The 22,668-nt window shown below is 53.1% G+C and overlaps 1 protein-coding gene across 1 annotated transcript in view; it reads right to left on the minus strand.

Moving 5' to 3' along the window:
• Positions 1 to 22,668, minus strand: part of FBN3 (fibrillin 3) — a 64,240-nt gene that overhangs the window by 19,167 nt on the left and 22,405 nt on the right. Inside the window, exons 27-49 of the mRNA XM_032625501.1 lie at positions 22,186 to 22,410; positions 21,882 to 22,007; positions 21,402 to 21,530; positions 20,245 to 20,370; positions 19,170 to 19,295; positions 18,658 to 18,780; positions 18,363 to 18,488; positions 17,252 to 17,377; positions 15,791 to 15,913; positions 15,470 to 15,592; positions 14,870 to 14,995; positions 14,630 to 14,752; positions 13,982 to 14,104; positions 13,452 to 13,613; positions 12,384 to 12,452; positions 11,192 to 11,317; positions 7,630 to 7,755; positions 7,102 to 7,251; positions 4,642 to 4,713; positions 2,444 to 2,569; positions 2,028 to 2,153; positions 1,445 to 1,570; positions 970 to 1,086 (exon numbers count right to left, since the gene is read on the minus strand). Coding sequence (XP_032481392.1) covers positions 970 to 1,086; positions 1,445 to 1,570; positions 2,028 to 2,153; positions 2,444 to 2,569; positions 4,642 to 4,713; positions 7,102 to 7,251; positions 7,630 to 7,755; positions 11,192 to 11,317; positions 12,384 to 12,452; positions 13,452 to 13,613; positions 13,982 to 14,104; positions 14,630 to 14,752; positions 14,870 to 14,995; positions 15,470 to 15,592; positions 15,791 to 15,913; positions 17,252 to 17,377; positions 18,363 to 18,488; positions 18,658 to 18,780; positions 19,170 to 19,295; positions 20,245 to 20,370; positions 21,402 to 21,530; positions 21,882 to 22,007; positions 22,186 to 22,410 — 2,925 coding nt within the window. The remainder of the gene's footprint in view (positions 1 to 969; positions 1,087 to 1,444; positions 1,571 to 2,027; positions 2,154 to 2,443; positions 2,570 to 4,641; positions 4,714 to 7,101; positions 7,252 to 7,629; positions 7,756 to 11,191; positions 11,318 to 12,383; positions 12,453 to 13,451; positions 13,614 to 13,981; positions 14,105 to 14,629; positions 14,753 to 14,869; positions 14,996 to 15,469; positions 15,593 to 15,790; positions 15,914 to 17,251; positions 17,378 to 18,362; positions 18,489 to 18,657; positions 18,781 to 19,169; positions 19,296 to 20,244; positions 20,371 to 21,401; positions 21,531 to 21,881; positions 22,008 to 22,185; positions 22,411 to 22,668) is intronic.

The following is a 22,668-nucleotide window of genomic DNA, read 5'->3' on the forward strand; positions in this document are numbered from 1 at the left end:
TGAAGCTCTATCGCTAGCTGCATATGCATTTATGATTGTTATGTCTTCTCAGAGAAATGACCCTTTAATCAATATATATTGACTCTCTTTATTTCTGGTAATATTCCTTCTTCAGAAGTCAATCTGGGGGCTTCCCTGGTGGCGCAGTGGATGAGAATCCACTTGCCAATGCAGGGGACACAGGTTCGAGCCCTGGTCCGGGAAGATCCCACATGCCATGGAGCAACTAAGCCCGTGCGCCACAACTAATGAGCCTGCACTTTAGAGCCCGCGAGCCACAACTGCTGACCCTGCATGCCACAACTACTGAAGCCCACGCGCCTAGAGCCCATGCTCCGCGACAAGAGAAGCCACCGCAATGAGAAGCCCACGCACCGCAACGAAGAGTAGCCCCTGCTCGCTGCAACTAAAATAAAAGCCTGCAAGCAGCAACGAATACCCAACACAGCCATAAATAAATAAAACAAAAAAATAAATAAATTTATAAAAAAAAAAAAGTCAATTTGGTCTGATATTAAGATAGGTAGGTACTACCATTAACCTTCTTTTTACAGAGAAGGAAACGGAAGCACAGAAAGGTAAATGACTTGCCTAGGGTCACACAGCTGGCAGATGGCAAAGCAGGGATTTGAACTCACACCACCTGACCTTGGAATCCACTTTCAACCACTGCACTGAACTGCCAGCATCACACCACCCACGTCTTGTCTTCACTGTTCACCTTTCTCTCTGTACTGTCCATCTCCTTCTTATCGACCTGAGTGTAAGCTCTAGTGAGGGACCCTTGGTACTTGACGATTGAAGGGGTTTGGAGAACTTTATGGTTAACTAGTTTTCAATCCCCTGAGGTTGTTTTCCTGAAGGTATCCCTGGGGTGAGATCCTTTATTTCAGAGGAGTGCCCTCAAGCCAAGGACCCACTTTTCAGTGGGGGTGCACTGAGGCTTGCCCACCAGCCTGGGCAGCTCACCCACGCAATGTCCGTTGTGTGTCGCCACAAAGCCAGGGAAGCAGAGGCAGCTGTAGGAGCCGACGATATTCTTGCAGGTCCCATTTCCGCATGGCTGCTGGTCACACTCGTCGACGTCTGCCAGAGCAAAGCCCCTGATCCCCGCCCAGCTCACCCAGGGCATCGGGCAGCTTGGGCAGTGAGGGCCTGGCTGGACCCAGCCCCCCTCTCCTGTACTTCACCCTGCCCAGGTGGATGGGAAGTGATGGCTGGGAAATATCCCTATTTATCACTTCCATTCTATAGATGGGAAAACTGAGGTGCAGGGAGGTGAATAAGTCATTTACCCAAGGTCTTAGGTGCCAGGGCTCACAGCTGTTGAGTGTGTGAATCAGGATGGGCAGAAGCACCATCCTCACCCCAGGGGAGGTGTAGAACCATGGCCCCTCGCCCTTGGCAGCCTGGCCTAAGAGGAAGGAGCAGAGGGGGCTCTCACCCATGCACAGGGTCTGGTCTGCTGAAGCCCGGAAGCCACGATGACACAGGCACGTGTAGCTATCAGCTGTGTCCACACAGTCGCCATGGCTACAGACGTTTGGGATCTCCCGACACTCATTCCGTCCTGAGGGAGGGCAGGGAGTGTGGTGCCCCCAGAGTCCCCACCCCACAGTGTGTTGCGAGCCATCACACGTGGCAGTGGGAGAGCCCGACCGCCTACCCATTCTAGCTGCTGTCCCAGGGGAAATGCTTCACCTCCCATTTCACCCTCACGACTCCCGTTAACAGATGCTCTCAGCACCCCCACCCCAAAGTACAGCCAAGGAGGGAATTCCCGGGCAGTCCACAGCTTATAACTCCACGCTTCCACTGCAGTGGGGCACGGGTTCGATCCCTGGTCAGGGAACTAAGATCCTGCAAGCCGTGCGGCACAGCCACCCCACCCCACCCCCCCAAAAAAAAGTACAGCCAAGGAACAAAGCCCGGACAGAGCCATGCCCTACCCAAGTCCCAGCGGGAGGCAGAGTCTGGCTTTGTCCTACACCCCACTCCCTCACCTCCCTACTGGGGTCCCCACTTACCCACACAAGCACCCCCTGGCGACAGCTTGTACCCTCGGGCGCACTTGCAGCGGTAGCTACCGGGGATGTTGATGCAGTTGGCATTCTGCTGGCAGGGGCTCTCCCCGCTGGCACACTCGTCCACATCTGGGGAGTACAGCCAGCGGGGTGGGGTTGAAAGAGACGCTTCCCTGCAGAATCAAACCCTAAACCCAGCCCTCGCCCCCCCCCCAACTTCAGAGCAGGTGGTCCCTCCAGAAGCAGCCAGAACCACATTGAGCGGGGTGATGTGGGATGGAGCCCCTCGGAAAGGCGTTAGCCTCATACACAGAGGGGGAAACTGAGGCTCACGGGGTTTAAGAGACTTGCCCAGAGAGCACAGGCTGGGAGGGGGGACCAGCATCCCACCCGGGGCTGGGGAGGCAGGGGGGCGGCACCTTCGCAGACCAGCAGCACCCTGTTGTAGCTGAAGCCCGTGGGGCACTCGCAGCGGAAGCTCCCAATCTGGTTGATGCAGACGCCACTGGCACAGATGGCAGGGATCTCCCCACACTCGTCGATGTCTGGGGAGGGCGCCAGCCGTCAGGAGCAGCTCAGCTCCCGGCAACGTCTGGGGACCCTGACCTAAGAGATCATGCAGTCTAGGAGAAGATGTGTCCCCCAAGCAGCACACACTTGAAAAATCCTGCAGTGGCCAAACTATATCTGCTCACACCGGAAAGAAATCAGGATGTGGGAGGGAAGGCAGGGGGAGAGAGCCTCTTTCTCAACAAAAATGCACATTTGCTGTGACCCAGCAAGCCTGCTTTGTGGGGTCTCCGGGAACGAAGCAGTCCCGTATGTGAGCAGGAAGCTACACAGGAGGACCTGTGGTGACGTTTAGCGAGAAACTGGAAACATCACCGGAGGAATGGATGACAAAATGTGGTCCCTCCCTACAAGGGAATACGATTCATCCTGAAGAAGGGGTGAAACACTGACACTCACTACAATGTGGAAGAACCTTGAAAACATGACGCTCAGTGAGAGAAGCCAGTCCCCAAAGGACAAATACCGTACGATTCCATTTATATGAAACGTCCAGAACAGGCAAATCCAAAGAGATGGAAAGCGAAATAGTGGTTGCCAGGGGTTGGGGGAAGGCAGAACAGGGAATGACTGCTCATGGGGACAGGGTTTCTTTTTGTGTGATGAAATGTTCAAACTTCAATTGAAGTGATGGGGCACAACTCTGTGAATATACGAAAACCCACTGAATTGTGTGCTTTTGATGGGTGAAGTGAATTATATCTCAATAAAGCTGTTGTTTATATAAAAGAACCTGGAATCTGCCTATGTGTCCATCCATGGGGGACTGACTTATGACCTGGGATGTGTCCACGTATGGAATACTACAAAGCAAGGCAAAGAGGGAGGCAGTGCTGCGTGTAGTAACCTGGCTGGTTCTTCATGACTCTTTGCTGGGTGAGAAAAATAAGTTGCAGACAAGACATAAGAAAGCACAGAATTTATGTCCAACTCCCCAGAAAACAATGCCATACATTTTCAAAGGCGGATCTCTATATGTGTTTAAATGCATGAAGAAAGAACTAGAAAGAGGGCTTCCCTGGTGGCGCAGTGGTTGAGAGTCCGCCTGCCGACGCAGGGGACGCGGGTTCGTGCCCCGGTCTGGGAATCTATTGTCTATATAAATATAGACATAAATATATATATTTATGTCTATATATATATATATATATATATATAAATATAGAGAATTATATATAAATATATATATTTATATATATATTTATATATAATATATATATATTATATATATAAATATATAAATCTATATAAATAAAAGAACCTGGAATCAGCCTGTATCCATCCATGGGAGACTGAGTTATGACCTTGGGAGAGTATGAAGGAGACTTAGATTTGAGGGGGTGACTGGAGGGGGAGTTGCTCTTATCTGCTCTGTTCCAATTGTTGAAAATAAGGAGAATACAACTGTGGAATGAAAACAACTGAAAATAGGTTCATCAATGAAACACCGCACAGCTGAAATTTGGCATTCAGGTACTGAATTGTACAAAACCTCATTTAACTTAAAAAGGGAGCGTTCTGCTCCACTGCAACACGGATGAACCTTGGGGGCATTATGCCACGTGAAATAAGACAGACACAAAAGGACAAACACTGTACGAATCTGTTTCTATGAGGTCAGATTTACAGACAGAAAGTAGAATGGGGGTTCCCAGGAGCTGGGGGAGGGGGATGGGAGTTAGGGTTTCATGGGGACAGAGTTGCAGTTTGGGAAGATGAAAAGTTCTGGAGATGATGGTGGGGATGGTTGCCCAACAGTGTGAATGTAATTAATGCCATGGAACTGGACACATAAAAATGGTTAAAATGGTAAATGTTATATGTATTTTTACAGAAGTTTAAAAAATGAATAACAATTTAATAAAAATACTCCCATTGCTTTTTTAAAAAAAGGGGCAGGATTCCTGGCCTGGGGAGTTGGAAGAATGAGGGTGTGGGGTAGGGGAGGGTGGAAGGGAAAGAGCTGTGGGGGGAGGGGAAGAGAGGGGGCAGGGCTCTGGGCACAGAGTGACCTGGGGCTACAGACAGGAGGGTGGTGGTCACTCACCGAGGGGCTTCCCTGTGTGGATGTCAATGACGAACCCGGGAACCTGGTTTCCACACAGGATCTGGTAATCCACTGGGCAAAGGAGAATGGGGAAGGCAGGGCGCTGGGGCTGCAGCCTCCCTGGGAGGACACCTCCTCCTCCTCTGATCAGCTCGTCCATCCCTGTAGCCCAGTGCTCACCTGGCCTCTGATAACTAGTCCCTCTCCCTCCCTCCACTCTGACCAGCGCTGGGAGGGTTACGGGTGCCATTCGTCTGTGCGGTGTGACCTTCTAACACATAGACATGACCTCCCTCATCTCTTCCCTGCATGAGTGCCACCAGCTACACCCCACTGTCCTCACTACAAAATGCAGACTCTTCAGTCTGGACCTCAAGAACCTTCACCCTCAGCCCCACCTTTCCTCCAACAGCATCTCCTGCCCTCCTCTTATATGATTTCATTCCATGTCTGGATGTGTCCTGCTCTGTCACGCTACCGGAACTTTGCATATGCTGTTCCCTTTGCTGTTCCCTAGCATAGTCCACTTCAACCTTGAGGACTCAGGGCAGCCCACCACTCTGGCCCTGGACAGCTGATGACGCCATCCTTCGGCTCTTCCAGGGCAATTCACTCTCTGACTGTATCCCACTGCTGACACCAAGATGCTGCTTGCCCGACCTAGATTCCCAGGTGGGTGGGTGTCCCTGGACCCACCTGACAGACATGGGCAGGCATTTGGGCAGTGCCACCTTTCCCCGGGTCCCTGCCCTGCTCCTCACTCGCTCTTCTGCCTGTATCATGATGAGAACGGACCAATCTCAGTGGCCCCTATGCCTAGTGTGGACTTCTGTCTCATCATATTCAACCTGCACCTCAGATTCAGGTGCGTAAGATTCAGGTAGGTACCTAACTCCCAGCACATAATTTGTGAGTGACATTTGACCTGTCTTGACAATCTCATCATGACCAGACTTGGCTGTCTGCAGTTTCCTCCCAGACTGCACAGCTTGCGTCTACCTTATTCTTATTTCCTAGAACCCAGAACAGGGCCCGGCACTCAGAGACAGCCAGTAATGACCCCTTCTCATACCACTACACTGGGTTGAACAATGACCCTCCACCCCGAAAGTTCATGTCCACCCAGACCCTCTGAATGTGACCTTTTTGGGAAATAGGGTCTTTGCAGATACAATCAAGTGAAAGTCATCCTGGATCAGAGTAGCCCTAATGCAATGATTGGTGTCCTTATAAGAAATGAAGAGACACGTGGAGACACAGGGAGAAGCCATATGAGTTGAAGGCAGAGATGGAGGAGATGCAGGTACAAGCCAAGCAACACCAAAGAATGCCTGGAACCACCAGAGCCTGGACGAAGCAAGTAAGAATTCACCCCTAGATCCTCTGAAGGAAGCGTGACCCTGCCCACACCTTGATTTATGACGTCTAGCCTCCAAGACTGTGAGAAAATACGTTTCTAGTGTTCTTTTTTTTCTTAAGCCACCAAGTTTGTGGTATTTGTTGCCACAACCCTAGGAAACTAATTGTCTTAGTTCAGGCTGCTATAAGGAAATACCATGAACTGGATGGCTTCAATAACAAACGTTTACTTCTCACAGTTCTGCAGGCTGGGAAGTCCAAGATCAAGGCACCAGCAGATCTGGTGTCTGCTGAGAACTCCTCCTGTCTGTCTTCTTGCTGTGTCTTCACGTGGCAAAGAGAGAATGTTTCTTGTGTCTCTTCTTATACGGGCACTAATCGCATTTAGAGGGCTCCATCCACATGACCTAATTAACTCCCAAAGGCTCCACCTCCAAATGCCATCACACTGGGGGTTAGGGCTCCAACATATGAATTTGGGGGGAACTCAAACATTCAGTCCATAGCACTAATACACTTGTAACCCCCTCTACTCACCGCTCCATTCCCGCAGCTCTTTCTGATGCCTGGGCTGGCTGCTAGATCATCCTAATAGGTCTCATCCCAACTGCCAAAAAGTTCTTCTGCTCAGTCCTTCTTTCAGGACTTTGCTCCTGCTGTTCCTTGCCTGGAATACCCTTCTTCATCCTGACCGACATTTCTGTAACCCTCCCAAGAGCTTCTGCAAGCTTGCTCCACCCGCAGCTCATGGGGCCCTGGTGCCTCTAACCAGCTGTGCTTTTCTCTCTGGCCCTAGGCACTCACTCACTGACCCCCCCCCCCCCCCCCCCCGCCAAATAATCTGTGAGTGTTCAAGGTTCTTTAGCACAAATGAAAGCCTCACTGATCCATCCTGAATTCCCCGAGTCTGTGAAACAGAAGGATGCCTTGCCCTCCTTAAAAGTATTGATTTTTCCATACGTTGATTGGAATGGAACTTCAACTCTTCAGCTCTCATCAAAACAACACAGACTCATCTGGGAGTCCTAAGTGCGGTATGCCTCATTAAACACTGCATTAAAAAGGGCCAAGCTGGAATGAAGGCCAGAGAGGGGCACTTACGGCTGGCAGGAGTTGGGCAGGCCTCGCAGGGTCTATTCCAGGCCTGGCCAATGTTGTAAGAACAGCAGCACGTCTTCCGGGTCACGTTAAAGGTCAGCTCATTCCGACATGTACCGTTATAGTGCCGGAAGCAGACACTCTTCCTCATGTCTGCAGTTGGGTTGGGGTGAAGGATGCAGGCAAGAGACACCAGAGGAAGAGAGCCAGAGAGATAGGAACTCATTCACAAATCCATTTAGAAATTACTGGCTTGACTTCTCCCCAACACACATGAGGGTGCCCTTCACATTTAGCCTTTCTCAGGCAGTGCACAACCTGGACAACCATACACGGCAGCCCTGGGTCCCTGAGCCCTGCAGCCTTGCTCACTGCTGCATACCAGCATCTCAAATACACTCACCCTCCCTCTCTCCTCCCACAAACATGCCTCTCCACACTCTTCCAAGGCTTGGAGACTCCCAGAAGCCCCTCCCACACCCGAGCGCTTTTCCCACAACTGCTGGGCTCCCCCATCATCACACTTCGTACCCATGCAGTTGTTGCCACCGTTGACTTGCAGGTATTCCGCTGGGCAGACACAAGTGTAGTTCCCCAGAGTGTTGTAGCAGGTACCAGGGCCACAGATGCCCGAGTGTGCAGAGCATTCATCGATGTCTGCAGGGGGAGGGAGGAATTGTCTTCATCCAGGAATTGTCTGGATAACTCCCCACCCCAGGTCTGCTAGAGCCACTTCACTATGCGGTTGAGTTTAGTTTCAAGATTAGGTTAAAATGCAGACATCTTAGTGATGTGTAAAGATACGGCACAGTATTAGGTGGGGAAAAAAGTTTACTATGATGCCACTTCTATTAAGAAAAAATATGACCTGAGCTCATGAATTAATGATATCATCACCAAGAGTGGGGCAATCATGTGCTTCCCAGTGTGATGCAATAGGAAGCAAGGGCCCTATGAATAAAATATTCTTGAAAGAAAAAAGTTGATTCTCAATCTGATTGATCCCTTAGTCCAGGAGCAGCACACACTTTCTGTAAAGGGCTGGCAGTAAATTTTTTTTCAGTTTTGCGAGCCAAACAATGGTCTCTGATGAGCTATTCACTTTGCCACGGTAGCGTGAAGGCAGCCAGCCACACTAGCGAGCTGTGCGCCAGTAAAACTCGATTTATGGCCACTGAAATGTGAATTTCATGTCATTTTCATGAGGCACAAAGTATTATTCTCCTTTTGATTTTTTCCAATAACCTAAAAATGTGAAAGGCGTTCTTAGTGGGCTATACAAAAACAGGTGGTGGAGTATTAGGGAGCTAAGAGTGACATTTCCAAAAATGGCAGAATAGGGAATGTCAGAGCTTTATTCCTCCACAAAAACAACTACTGGGCCGAGCAAAACTGACAAAATTAACTTTTGAGGAACTCAGGAATCCAGTCAAAAACTTACAAAACCAGGGGATCTGATATATAAAATATCCTAGAGAACCCACAGAATGAAAACTATTAGAGCTAATAAATGAAGCGGGCACAACGCAGAATGCAAGATCAACACACTGACATAGAAATTTCAGTTGTATTTCTACAAACTACCAAAAAGCAATTGAAAAGGAAATTAAGAAAGTAATTCCAATTATAATAGAATCCAAAAGATGAAATACTTAAGAATAAATTCAACCCAAGAGGTGAAAGACTTGTACACAGAAAACTATAAAACATTTCTGAAAAAAATTAGAGAAGACCTAAATAAATGGAAAGACATCCTGTGTACATGGATGAAAAGACTCATTATTGTTAAAATCGCAATACTCCCTAAAGTGATCTATAGATTCAATGTAATTCCCATCAAAATCCCAGTGACGTCTCTTTTTTTGGCAGAAATGGAAAAGCTGATATTAACGTTCATATGAAATTGTAAGGGGCCCCAAACAGCCAAAACAATCTTGAGAAAAGAAAAAAAAGTTGGAGGAGTCACACTTTCCCATTTCAAAACCTACTTACAATGCTATAGTAATCAAAACAGAGTGGTACTGGCATGAGGATAGAACTATAAATTAGTGGAATAGAATTTAGAGACCAGAAACAAACCAAGACATCTACAGTCAATTGATTTTCAACAAAGTGCAGAAGGAAAAGTCTTTTCAGCAAATGGTGCTGGGACAATTAGATACCAACAGGCAAAAGCATGAAGTTGGATCCCTACCTCACACCATACACAAAAATTAACTCAAAATAGAAGACCTAAACGTGAGACCTAAAACTATAAAACCCTTGGAAGAAAACATAGGGGTAAACCTTAATGACCTTGTGTTTCGCAATGGATTCTTAGATACGACGCCAAAAGCACAAACCACAAAAGGAAAAATAAAACAGATAAATTGGATTTCATCAAAATTTAAACCTGTTGTGCATCAGCAGACACTATCGAGAAAGTGAAAAGACAACTCACAGAACTGGAGAAACTCTTTGCAAATCACATATCCGATGGGAGTCTTATATCCAGTATATATAAAGAACTCTCACAACTCAACAACAGAAAGGCAAACAATCCAATTTTAAAATGGGCAAAAGACCTAAACAGACATTTCTCCAAAGGTACTCAACCTCATTAGTCATTAGGAAAGTACAAATCAAAACCACAATGAGATACCATTTCACACCCACTAGGATAATATTTTAAACAATGGAAAACAACAAGTGTTGATAACGATGTGGAGAAACTAGAACTCTCTTATGTTGCTGGTGAAAATGCAAAATGGTGCAGCTGCTGTGGAAAAGTTTGGCAGTTCCTCAAAAAGTCGAACATAGAATTACCATATGACTTAGTGATTCTAGGAGTCAGACAAAATGTTTGACAAGGACTGGCTACAGAACTTGTCCAGGGCAAAGTATATGAAGAATTTCAAGATGGTGACAGCACAGCATTAAACTAAGCGAGGGTGGGAGGGGTGGGGGAATGGCACCCTTTGGAGTACAGGGCCCTTGAGTCTGAAAGCTGGGAAATGCTGCAAGCCTGCAGCCCTCAAGGGCACAAACTGGCCCTGCGAGGCTCCACAGCCAAGGTTAACATTCAGGTTGAAGTCTCCCTGCCCTGTGACAGTCAAGAAATGCAACACAGGGCCATATCTGATGACAGGACTTTTCCCTTTTTCCCTTGAGAGTCTACAGAATAGGGGAGGCAGGGAGGGATGAGATATTTTTCAAGCATTTTGGGTTCTGACTCTGGTTTGACAGCTCCCACCTCCATGTAGAAAGGAAATTGGGCTATCTATCTTAGATCCCTCCCTTCTTTCACCATTTCCTTGAGTTTCTAAAGAGCGCAGATCAGAGTGAAAGATCTACTGTCGTCGTGTGCCGATGTCGGTGTCTGGTTGCACGCAGGTGCTCAGTTAATATTGTTGAAAAGAAGAAAAAGAATGGATTGGTGGACAGATGGACGGATGGATGAATGAAGGAAGGAAGGAATTTCATATATTGCCTCAAAAGAGCTCAGACTCAAGGATAAGAATGGCTGGGCTCAAAGCCAGTTTCAATCACTTACTAGCTGGTACCTCACAAGTGACTTAACCCCCTTGAGCCTTAGTTTCTGCATCTGAAAAATGGGGTCCTAATAGGAACATCTTTCTCATGAGGCTGTTTTCGTGAATGAACAAATGACAAACGCAGATGCTCAGCCCCGTGGTGACATGCAATCACAGACACCAGTTAACTGTTGACTGTTACCAAGATGCAGAAGAGGACAGTAAGGAGACAAGTGAAAAGGAAAGGTATGGCTGTTCCTTTGGTGTCTTTCCCTTCCCCCTCTTAGCTCTGGGCCTTGCTCAGCTTTTAACCAAAGGGAAGAAGGGCATGGTCGCTGAGATAAAGCCAGGTCATTTCTGAGTGGGAAGGAGGCTGGAGGTCAGGCAATGGAGAGACGGGGAGGGGGCAGCGGAGCAGAGGGTAGATTGGGACATTCCGAGGAAACCTTCCCAACCCTTCTAATGGGCCCCAGGCGACAAAGCAGGTGAGAAGACTCCAAGGGGCATGTGAGGCCCCAGTACCTGAAAAGGAGGTGAGGCTGAGCAGGAAGGCAGGGAGGATGGGCTGGGTTCAAGCTCACCCTCACAGATGCGGGTGTCCTCATTGAGGTGGTAGCCAGGTGGACACTCGCACTGGAAGCTGCCGAAGGTGTTGACACAGTTGCCCCCCTGGCACAGCCCTGGCAGCTCCTGGCATTCGTCAATGTCTGTCGGGAAGTGAGGAAGCTGTGATTGGAAGGTAAATCCAAGCAGAGGACTTGGGGGACACCCATGCCTTGCCCTGGGCTCTCCAGGGTCCTGGAGAGTCAGTCCTGCTTCTTTAAGAATACTCAGGGACTTCCCTGGTGGTGCAGTGGTTAAGAATCCGCCTGCCAATGCAGGGGACATGGGTTCGATCCCTGGGCTGGGAAGATCCCACGTGCCATGGAGCAACTAAGCCCGCGCGCCACAACTACTGAGCCTGCGCTCTAGAGCACGCGAGCCATAACTACTGAAGCCCACGCGCTGCGAGCCCGTGCTCCACAACAAGAGAAGCCACCACAATGAGAAGCAAGCACACCGCAGTGAAGAGTAGCCCCTGCTCGCCGCAACTAGAGAAAGCCCAGGTGCAGCAATGAAGACCCAACGCAGCCAAAAATAAATTAATTAAAAAAAAGAATACCCAAGAGCTGTTGGATATTTGGAGGCTGCACCCAGACTCTCCTGGGTCAATGTCACCCCGAATTCATCCTCTTTCCCTTCATTGGATAGAACATCCTTTCATCTATCCATCCATCACAAAGTTCCGTCTTGATGGAATTCTCCAATCTCATTACCCCCATGGATGGATGGATGGATGGATGGATGGATGGATGGATGGATGGATATGGGAGGATGGATGTGTGGATGGGTACATGGGTGGATATGAAAAGTGCTAGATGGGTGAATAAGCAAATGGGTCAATGGACGAAAAGATAAATGACTGGATGGATGGGTGGGTGGGTAGGTGAGTAGATGGATGAACGTACGTATATATATGCATGGATGGATGGATGAATGGATGGAAGGAAGAATGGATAAACATAGGGAATGGATATATGGGTGGGTAGATGAGAGATGAATGGATCGATGGGTGGATGGGGGTTGGATAGAAGGATGAATCAATAAACCAACAGGCGGAAGAGGAGATGGCTGAGAGGATCTGCCCCCAACCCCAAAGCTGCCCGACTCTGTTCCTCGCTGAGGGGGGAATGAGAGGAAGGTCAATCAGTGGATGGTCTACCAGGAACTCACCTTCCAGAATGACGGTGATGGCATTGGGCCGGAAGCCCTCACCCCCCGGGCACAGGGTTCTGTACTCAGCTGCAAGGGAAAGAGGTGCTTGTGAGGGGCTGGGGGATGGGGCATTTGGGCAGAGCTCAGGGGAAGCAGGGGAGGGGAGGTCCCCTAGAAAGGGCTCAAGAGTGGGCCTTACATCCCTTTAGCACAGAAACTACATCCCTTACCTCCTCAGCCTCTTGGGGCCAAGAGACATTGATCCAATCCTGGGGGATCCAGAGTGTGTGTGTGTGTGTGTGTGTGTGTGTAAACATGTGCTCACAGTTCAACGTGTGAGCAAATGGATCTTGTGGTAGTAGCTGGGGGTAGGGAGGGATTCTTTGTGATCCAAAACCAGACCCTAGTGTGACCACAAGTTTCCCCCATGAAAGGAAGACCCTGGATGTACACACACACACACACACACACACACACACACACACACACACACACCTGAATAGGTGGACAGCCGCCTCCCTACTTCACACCTGACGACTTTGCACATGCTCTTCCCACTGCACCCCACACCCTTCCCCCTACTCTGCCTGGAAAACTCCTACTCACCCTTCAAAACCTCATTCAAGTCCCTATGTTGGGAAGGCTTCCCTTACCCTCTTCCTGTCCATGGCTTCCTCCTGACCCATCACTATGCCTCAAACAGACCCTTAGGATAGTTCCACTCTCAACAGTCCAGGGACTGTTGGTTTACGGGTAAGGGGCAGTGTGCAGCAGTTGCGGCCCATCCTTCTCTGGGTCCCCACCCCTACGACAGGACACAGAGGAATGCTCAATGTTTGTTGACTGAGTGAGCACGTGAGTATAAACACACAAAGAATTTGCAGGAAGAGACGGCAGAAGGAGACTTTGGAGAGAGACCTAGATGATGAACTGCTGAGAATATGCTGTGTGACCCAGGGTGAGCCCTCCTCCCTCTCTCGTTCCCAGTGTCCCTCCCTTAGCAGAGATGACCCACTAAGCCCTGCGGGAGCCTGGACCAGGGCTAGGTCTCTGCCTTCCCCCGCCCCCACTCCCCCAGGGACTCACTGGTATTGGCCAGCGGGCACAGCTCACAGGGGTTGCCCCAGGCCCGTCCCAGGGAGCAACAGCAGGACGCTCGGGTGACGCCAACCCCGATCTCCACACTGCAGGAAATGCCACCGTCCCCTCGGTCCTGTGTGTCCAGGAAACAGTTCCCGACCCGGGTGTCTTAAGAGGCAGAAAGGGATGGTTAGCAAGTGGTGGGGGAGAAATGGTGTGTGCGCGCGCGCGCGTGTGTGTTTGCACTTCTGTGTACGTGTAACTGTGTGTTACTCTATGTGTGTCTGTGTGTGCATGGGCGCCTCTGTGTGTGACTGTGGAAGTGTGTGCATGCATATTTCTGTGTGCATGTGTGACTCTACGCATGTGTCTGTCCGTCTGTCTAGAGCAGAAGGCTGTATCTCAACAGACGATCGGGATGATCACTCTGGCCAAGGGCCTGTGTGTCAGGAGCAGGTGGATCTGGGTGACCCAGGCTATGGCCCCATCCAGCCCACTGACCCCAAAACCCCACCCGGAGTGGAGTGCGTGCTCACCCACGCAGCCCACCCCGCTGGGGTTCAGCTCAAAATCCTGGGGGCAGTTGCAGAGGTAGCTGCCGGGGGTGTTGACACACAGGCCGTTGATGCAGTTCACGGGGTCTGCACACTCATTCACATCTGTGGGGTGGGGGCACCATCAGCAGGGAGCCCTCCCTTGACCCACTTCCCTCCTGCCTTCTTCCCAGGGAGTCGAGCCCTGGCTGTTGGGGGCCAGGCTTAGGGGCCAGGTCACATCCTCCCCCGGGAAGAAAGCCTGATGGGACAGCAGCCTCTGGGGTCTGCCCTGTCCCAGGCGACTCCACGCCCTCCCCTGCTCTGTTCTACTTGGCCTGGAGGTTTGCCCTTGACAGCTCTCCCTGCCCCAGATTCCACGAGCTAACCTACAAAAAGCAACATTCAGGACATGTTTTGAGCCAGGGGCTGGCAGACTACAACCTGTGGGCCAAATCCGGCCCCCTATCTGTTTGTGTGAATAAAGTTTTATTGGCACACAGGCACGCTCATTCATTCACTTGTCGCCTGTGTCTGTTTCCGAGCAACAGGGCAGAGACTGTACGGCCGAAACCTGAAAATATTTACCGCTGAACCCTGTTTGGGACACATGAGCTGCACGCCCCCTCCCCAGCCCTATGGACCCCACACCTGTGCAGTTGCCGCCTCCGCGGTCCAGCTTGTAGCCCTCATCGCAGACGCAGCGGAACATGCCTGGCAGGTTCTCACAGCTCCCGAACACACACAGGTTCCCGAGAACACACTCGTCCACATCTGGGGTGGGGGGACCCCAGCTCAGCGCAGCCCAGCCCACCTGGCATCCTGCTCCTGTCACCCCCAGTGCCAGCACCTCCGGGGACCCGCCCACACCCCGGCAGCCCCAGACCTCACCCTGGCAGGCGTGCTGGTCCTCTGTGGGGTTGAAGCCCATCTCACATTCACAGCGGTACCCCCCGGGGGCATTGAGACACTGCCCGTTCTCGCAAAGGTCCACATTCTCCGCACACTCGTCCCTGTCTAAGGGGACCCAGAGACAGAGGGCTGGGGGTCAGCTGGCCAGGACCCACTCAGGGTGGGCAGGTGGCCCCTGTCATTCAAATCCTTCAGTCACCCAGGGTTCCAGGGAGCTGGCAAGTAGCCCAGGGAACTTGGAGGGCAGGTGACCAAGTCAGGGCCAGGGAGCAGATAGGGGACCTGGTCACTCAGGATTGGGGTGGAGGGCCGCCAGGAAGTAAGCAAGTTCTCCCGTTCCCCACATCCATAAGGCTCCATGCATTCTGAGTCCAGGGGAGAAGACTGCCTCCAGGGACTCAGGCTCTGGCCCGTGGCCCCAAATGCTGAAGGCCTGTCCTCTCCGGCACCCACAGGGTGGGTGGGTGGATCAGTGCAAGTCGGGAAGCCAACTGACCACTGTGGCCACCTTGGAATCCAGCCCCCATGGCTGTGCCTCTCGGGCCCCTCCAGCCCTCCCATCCTAACCCCTGACCTCACCTTCACAGAAGTAGCCGTCCCCAGCAAAGCCCGGGGGGCAGGCACAGCGGTAGGAGCCGGGGGTGTTGAGGCAGTCAGCTCTCGGGCTGCACCCATGCTCCTGGAAGGCGCATTCATCCAGGTCTGCAGGAGATGGGACCCGGAGTCCCCTGGGTGTGTGCACCGAGGGGCTGCAGGGAGGCAGACCCTCCAACCCCAGCCCTGACCGGCCCCCCTGGACATGCCTGAGCCCAGCCACCCCTCCCTGCCACCTGCCTCCCCCCGCACCGCCCCACCTACCTCTACAGCTCTTGCCCGGACCTCCTGCCCTCAGGCACTCACCGTGGCATTCGAAGCCATCCCCCACCCAGCCTGGCTGGCACCTGCAGCTGAAACTCCCAGGGACGTTGAGGCAGGAGGCGTGACCATCACAGCTGTGTCCCCCAAGCTCACATTCGTCCACATCTGAGAGGAGAGGGACCCAGGCATAGGAGGGGCAGGACCAGGAGAGGGGGTGAAGGATGCAACACCCCCGGGAAACCTGGGCCCAGTAGAAATAGGGCTTCAGGTACAGAGTGGCAAGACTCAGTGCAGGAGCAAGGGAGAGAGCAAGGATCTTCCCTAGGGCAGGGCTGGCCCAGACATGTCCCCACACCACTGCGGGAGCTTCCACCTTCACCCAGAGCCCAAGAGGAAAACCCCCAAACCCAACAGGGCATGACTCCCAGAAGCGCCCAGAAATGGTCTGAAATGGCAGCATGAGAGACTTAGGGCAGACGCTAAGAGTAACTGTCCTGATGCACGTGCTCCCTCTCTAAAGCAGGATTTCCTTCTGAAGCAGTGTGTCTAATCCTCAGCCAGTTTATCTCGGCCATGTTCATACACCACCTAAATGAACTGCTGTTCGCTGAAAGTTTCTTTACACTGCCTCCCATTTTTACTCACGTGAACATATTTTAAAGAAAAATAACAACGATCTCTAAGAAATCACGGGTTTGATACTGTTTTCCAAGGTTTCTGTCTAGTATGCATTAAAATAACTATGTAATTATGGCAGGTAGAATTATGTTCTCCCAAAAAAGTGTGTTCCAATCCTAACTCCCAGAACCTCTGAATGTGGCCTTTTTTGGAAATAGGGTCTTTGTAGGTGTAACCAAAATCAGATGAGGTCATCCTGGATTACAGTGGGTTCAAAACCAATGACTGGCGTCCTCATAAGAAGAGGGAAATTTGGACACAGAGAGGAGAACACCCTGTGATGATGGACGTGGAGATTGGAATGGTGTGTTCAAGGATGCCAAGGACCAATGGCCACCACCAGAAGTGAGGAGAGAGGGATGAGAGAGATTCTCCCTCTGGGGCCCCAAGAAGGAACCAACCCTGCCGACACTATGATTTCAGACTCTGGCCTCCAGAACTGTAAATTCTAGAGAGAGTAGATTTCTGTGGTTCTGAGGCACCAGGTTTGTGGTCAGGGGGTTCAGCAATCCTGGGAGGCTAAAACAAGAACTACGGAAGTGTTTAAATGTTCGTCCCTGTACCACTTAAGAGCATCAGGCTAGCATGCTCTGGGAACTGGTGTGGATACAAAGGGACCCAGAGCTCCCCCCGGCAGAGCTGTTAAGGGAGCCCCAGGGGCACGTGATCGGATCCTAAGTTTTGCTTTAACGTGAGGCCCCACCAGTGGAAATGTGTAAGAATGAGGTCTGGCTGTACTCTGCTCCAAGGGATGGGGCAGACCCCATGAACCCTAAGTTGGCCCCTCGGGGGCCCCCTCGCCTGCTCCACTGACCACCAGCTCACCAGAGCAGCCTGTGGCCCCCTTCCTGACGACGTAACCCAGCTGGCAGCGGCAGACAAAGGAACCCCTTGTGTTCTCGCAGACCCCATGGAGGCAGATGTAGGGGTTCAGGTCACACTCGTCCACGTCTGTGGGATGACAAGAGAGGAAGCAGGTGAGGGTGGGGATGCAGCAGCATTGCTAAGTGCCCTGCCACATGGGTCCCCTGCATCGGGGTTCTCTTTGCCCACCTTCAGGGGTGGGGAACTCCCCCAATTCCACCGCTGGGCAGCCGTGAATGTTCAGTCAACAGTCTACAGCACATATTCCGTGGAACACATTGGACATGCATTCCCAAAAGGATTTTATACCAATACATTTAGACAACGCTGAGTTAAACAAAGCTAACTGGATTTTTTTCTCCTGCAGGCCTTTTCAGAGCCTTTATGCCAACGTGGATCTGCAAGAAGGGATGGAGGAAGCAGCATTTCCTAGTTAACTTGGTCCTAAGCCCCCTTTTCTTCAGTGTTTCCTAAGACACCTGTGATCGAGAATGCTTTAAGCTGCCCTGGGCTGGACACATCTCCCTGGGAGGGTTATGTTTTTTACTTCCTGGTACTTCCTCACACTGGCCCCAGCTCTGCCCTGATGGGGCACCCAGTAGACATCTGCTCCTTGGGCCCCGTGATGACCTGCAGCCAGGACAGGACGGTGATCACGGCCCAAACAGCTTGGATCCCCAAGCAGGGCTCAGAGAATACAGTGTCTTTCCGTCCAGCTCACCTTCCTCTGCAGAAAACCCCTTGGTCTGCAGTGATCCTATACATTGCTTTCAGAACAGGGCACACGCCTCTGCATGCACTGGGTACACGGTAAGTGTTCAATAACTGTCCATAAAATAACAAGGTTCAAGGGCCTCTGCTGCTGTGAATGAGATCCCACGGGTCTTGGTGCAGGGGCTCTAGGCACAGGTGGCCAGGAGCAGACTGCAAAGTGCAAAGCCTCATCTCCCCGGCCCGCGTGTGACGGGGATGGGACTGTCGTCTGTCTTGCCCACGTGGCCTCCTTGTGGAAGGCCTGGTGCGTGAATTGTGAAGCTGCCTCCTCCACCTGTATGTAGTCCCAGCTCCTCACCTACACACGTCCTCATGTCCAGCGTGGCCACAAAGCCGTCGTAGCAGAGGCAGCGGTGACCCCCCGGCACGTTGACGCACTGGCCCCCGTCACAGATGTCCGGGTTCTCCTCACACTCGTCCACGTCTGGGGGAGCAGGGTGGGGGGCTGGGCTGCAGGCAGGCAGGGACGGAGGGGGAGTCCCAGGGACCCTGCTGCAGGGTCAGCGGCCTGTCCCACGTCTGGCCGGCTGCGTCTGGATCAGGAAAGGTGTGTTCCCCATCCCACGCGGAGGGAGGGGGTCGCGCCCACCCACCTGCACACGCCCTCCCAGCAGGCATCAGCAAGTAGCCGTGTCCGCAGCCACACCGGTAGCTGCCCTCGGTGTTAATGCAGTGCACGTGGCACCCACCGTTCCCAGAGCGGCATTCGTCCACGTCTGCGGGAGGCAGGGCGAGGTAGAGGTCGTGGCGGGAGTGAGGTGGGGGTCGTGGCGGGGTGGGAGGCAGGGCGAGGTGGGGTGTGGTGGGAGCGAGGTGGGTTGGCGTGGCAGGGCGGGAGGCAGGGCGAGAGGCAGGACGAGGTAGGCGCATGGCGGGAGCGAGGTGGGGGCGTGGCGGGAGTGAGGTGGGTGGGCGTGGCAGGGCGGGAGGCAGGGCGAGGCGGGGCCTGGCGGGAGCAAGGTAGGGGCGTGGTGGGACGGGAGGCAGGGGGAGGTGGGAGCGAGGTGGGGGCGTGGCGGGGGCGGGGCCATCAGAGGCAGGGACTTGGAGTGACTGCTGTGGTAGTGGGGGCCTCGGCTGGGGCTGGGGGCGGGCGCGGTCTCACCCACGCAGCCTTGGCGGTCAGGTGTGCTCTGGAAGCCGGCGTGGCAGGAGCACTGGAAGGCACCGATGACGTTGACGCACTGGCCGTGGGGACACAGGCCGTCACTCAGGGAGCATTCATCAACGTCTGCAGGGGGAGCACATGGCTGGTGGGGACAGCAGGTAGGGGAGGGGCCCCAGGGAAGGCCCGGCCTGTGTTCATCCGCCATCTGCAGGACCCCGAGGCACTGGGACACGTGTGCACTCCGATGCATTCATGCTCCTGGCATCCACACGCCACCACAGGTGTGAGTCCACACCTCACCCTTGTACAAACACGCACCCACACCCAGATCCACGTGCCCACCCACGTGCCCACCTACAAGACCACGTGCACACCCACGTGCACACCCACAAGACTCACCCAAAACACACCCTTGAATACACACACCCTCAGCAGATAACACCCACACCCTGATCCATGCACTTACGTACACACAGCTCACACACAAACACACCCTCACACCTACTCACATGCAAACACAATCACCCTCAGTAGACACACCTTCACAGCCACAGGCACACTCATAAGACTCACAAATACACCTCATCCCCACTCATATGCAAACATCCTCACCCTCGACACACACACCCATACCCACATGCACACAGCCCCATCCACAAACACACCCACCCGCGTGCCAACACACATCCACACCTAGACACACATTCTCTCACAAGCTCATGTAGCTGCACAAACACCACATCCCCTCACATAAGAACACACATCCTTGTGTAGACACGTACACACTCAGACTCACACATAAACACCCATGCACACACTCACTCTTGTACACATTCCCAGGTACACACCTGCATGCTCACACAGACACACAAATACACACTTCCTCCGTCTCACACCCACGCACGGTCATATCACACGGACGCACAATGACCTGCACCCATGCTACCTCATGCATGCGACCGCTCACATGCATAGAGACTGACACACGTGTGCACACATATACATAAGTATGTACTCAGGGAGACGCACAAACACACACTCCCATCACCTCCCTCATGCAACCCACACTCACCCTCACAAGCAGTACCCTTGGCCACCAGCGCATGTCCAGCGGGGCACTGGCACTCATAACTCCCATCCGTGTTGGTACAGGTGCCTCCCCGGCACAGCAGTGGGTCCCGGGCACACTCATCCACGTCTGGGCGTGTGGAGAGGGAGAGAGGAGGTGTGAGGACGCTGACCTGGCAGGGTGTGATATGGCTTGTGGAAGCTTCTCCCTGTGCCCCTCTCCCCCAACCCTGTCACCCTGGCTGAAGCCGAAAGGGCCTGGAGTTTTGGGACTTGGGTGACCCATGGGAGTCAGACTGGGAGGGAAGCTGGAATTCTCAGAATTATCAGGGACACAGGCTGATACTCCTGGAGCTGAAGGAGGCCCTGAGAAGCGCCCCCCAGAGGACACAGAGGGAAGGCAAGGCCCAGCCCCTCCAGGCATCAGCACAGGGAGTGGGGGACCTCACCACCTACCCCCACTCTCCTCCCACTCCAGCCTCATGGGCCTCGTTCCACCCCTCAGGTGCTGTTCCCCCTCCCACCCGGCCCTCCACACAGCAGCTCCTTCTATCCTTCACGTCCACCCCAGGGCCTTTGCATGCACTGTTCTTTCTTCAAGCCACGCTTCAGCCCCTCTTCACCCCAATTACTCCCACTCTCTCAGCCCCACAGAATGGCATACATCCTAGGGGTCTACGCTCCCACTGCACCATATGGCCCTTTCAAGTACTTATGACAGTGGCTCTTTATTTTGCATTTGTTTGGAGATTTATTTTATTAAACATCTATCTCCCCATTAGGTCACGAGCTCAGAGAAAATGGCCCTCTGCTGCCGAGCTCTCTGTGGTTCCCCTGAGTAGATGCACATGAAATGTTCACTGAATGAAAAAGTGAATGAAAGGGGAAGAGGCTCCTCTGTCCCGGGCCCCCTCCTCTTCTCATGCTACGACCCCCCGGGAGGCCTGCCCGAATCTTGGTTCCCAGGCTTCTCATCTGAATGCCACACCCAATGTCCAGCAGCCTACAGGGATGACGCGCACACTTGCTGTGTCCCAGCTGGATCATGGCTTCTCCCCACTCCGGCCCCCTCCACCTACATCCATCACAGCAATGTCACCCCCATCCCGCGGCTTGGCCCCGAGACCCCCAAGCATCACCCTGCCCGGGGTGGCTGCCTACCCACGCAGTTCTTCATCATCATGAAGCCACTCTCGTAGCCGTGGAAACACTCACACTCGAAGTTGCCCGGAGTGTTGACGCAGGTGCCCTGGCCGCAGAGGTCAGGGGAGATGCGGCACTCGTCAATGTCTGTGGAGAGAGTGGGCACGGGCCGGGCCTCCACATCTGCAAACACCCAGGGGTGCACAGGAGCCCCAAGCTGCTGAACCCAGGTTAACAGAGGTGCCGTGACGGCACCCCAGACGAGGGTAGGGAATTTCCTTCCAGCCTGGAGGCCCCTGGAGGCCACCTCTGCCAGCCCCTCCTTTTGTAGCTGGGACCCCGAAGGCCCAGAGAGGGTGTTGAGCTGTCCTCGGTCACAGAGCAGGCAGGTAGACAGGCAGGAAAAGGCCGGTTCTTGTCTTTCAGGTGCCTCTAGTTCATGGCCCCCATCCCTGTAGGCGCCCCCCGACCGCCCAGGAGGCAGATGCGGGCACGTACCTGTGCAGTTCCTTTCCTGGGCGTCCAGGGCAAAGCCCCCAGCACAAGAACAACGAAAGCTGCCCACGGTGTTGCGGCAGGTGCCGTGTGCACACAGCCCGGGGAAGGCTTTGCACTCGTTCACATCTGCAGCATGGGAGCACAAAATGTCACGCTGCCCCAATGTCTCTGGGTCCCCACCGCCTGAGCGTTCACCCCTCTGGCCACAGATGTTTGCTCTCTCCCAAACACACGTCCCATCTCCAGGCCTCTACCCACGCTGTGCCCTCTCCCCATCCACCAGGTTCCCTGAGCCCAAACACACCTTTATAGAAGGGCTGGCCTGAGAGGAAGTCCCGGCTGGCAAAGCCCAGCCCCCGGGGACACAGGCTGGCAAACGCTGGGGACTCAGGCTCAGGGCACGCCTCGCACGCGGCCCCCCACGCGGCTCCCAAGGAGCAGCAGCAGACGTCCATCCGGTACTTGCCGGGCAGGGCGGCCCCACATTCATCCTCATCCCAATGCAAGAAACAAAGCTCCAGGCGCACATCTGCAAGGAGGGGCAGTCACCAGTCCTGCCCCTGCCACACTGTGCCTGCCAGGACAGGCATTAGAGCCTCCTTCAGCAGCTTCTTCTGAAACTTCCTCCCCAACGGGAAGAGTGACTTCCTTATGCTGAGATTCGATATCATCCAATACTTCTTTTTTTTTTTTTTTTTTTTTGGCAGCGCTGCGTGGCTGGTGGGATCTTAGTTCCCTGACCAGGGATCGAACCTGGGGCCCCCAGCAGTGAGAGCACCGAGTCCTA

The sequence above is a fragment of the Phocoena sinus genome, chromosome 3 (genome assembly GCF_008692025.1).
Source record: "Phocoena sinus isolate mPhoSin1 chromosome 3, mPhoSin1.pri, whole genome shotgun sequence".
Classification (NCBI taxonomy): Eukaryota; Metazoa; Chordata; class Mammalia; order Artiodactyla; family Phocoenidae; genus Phocoena; species Phocoena sinus.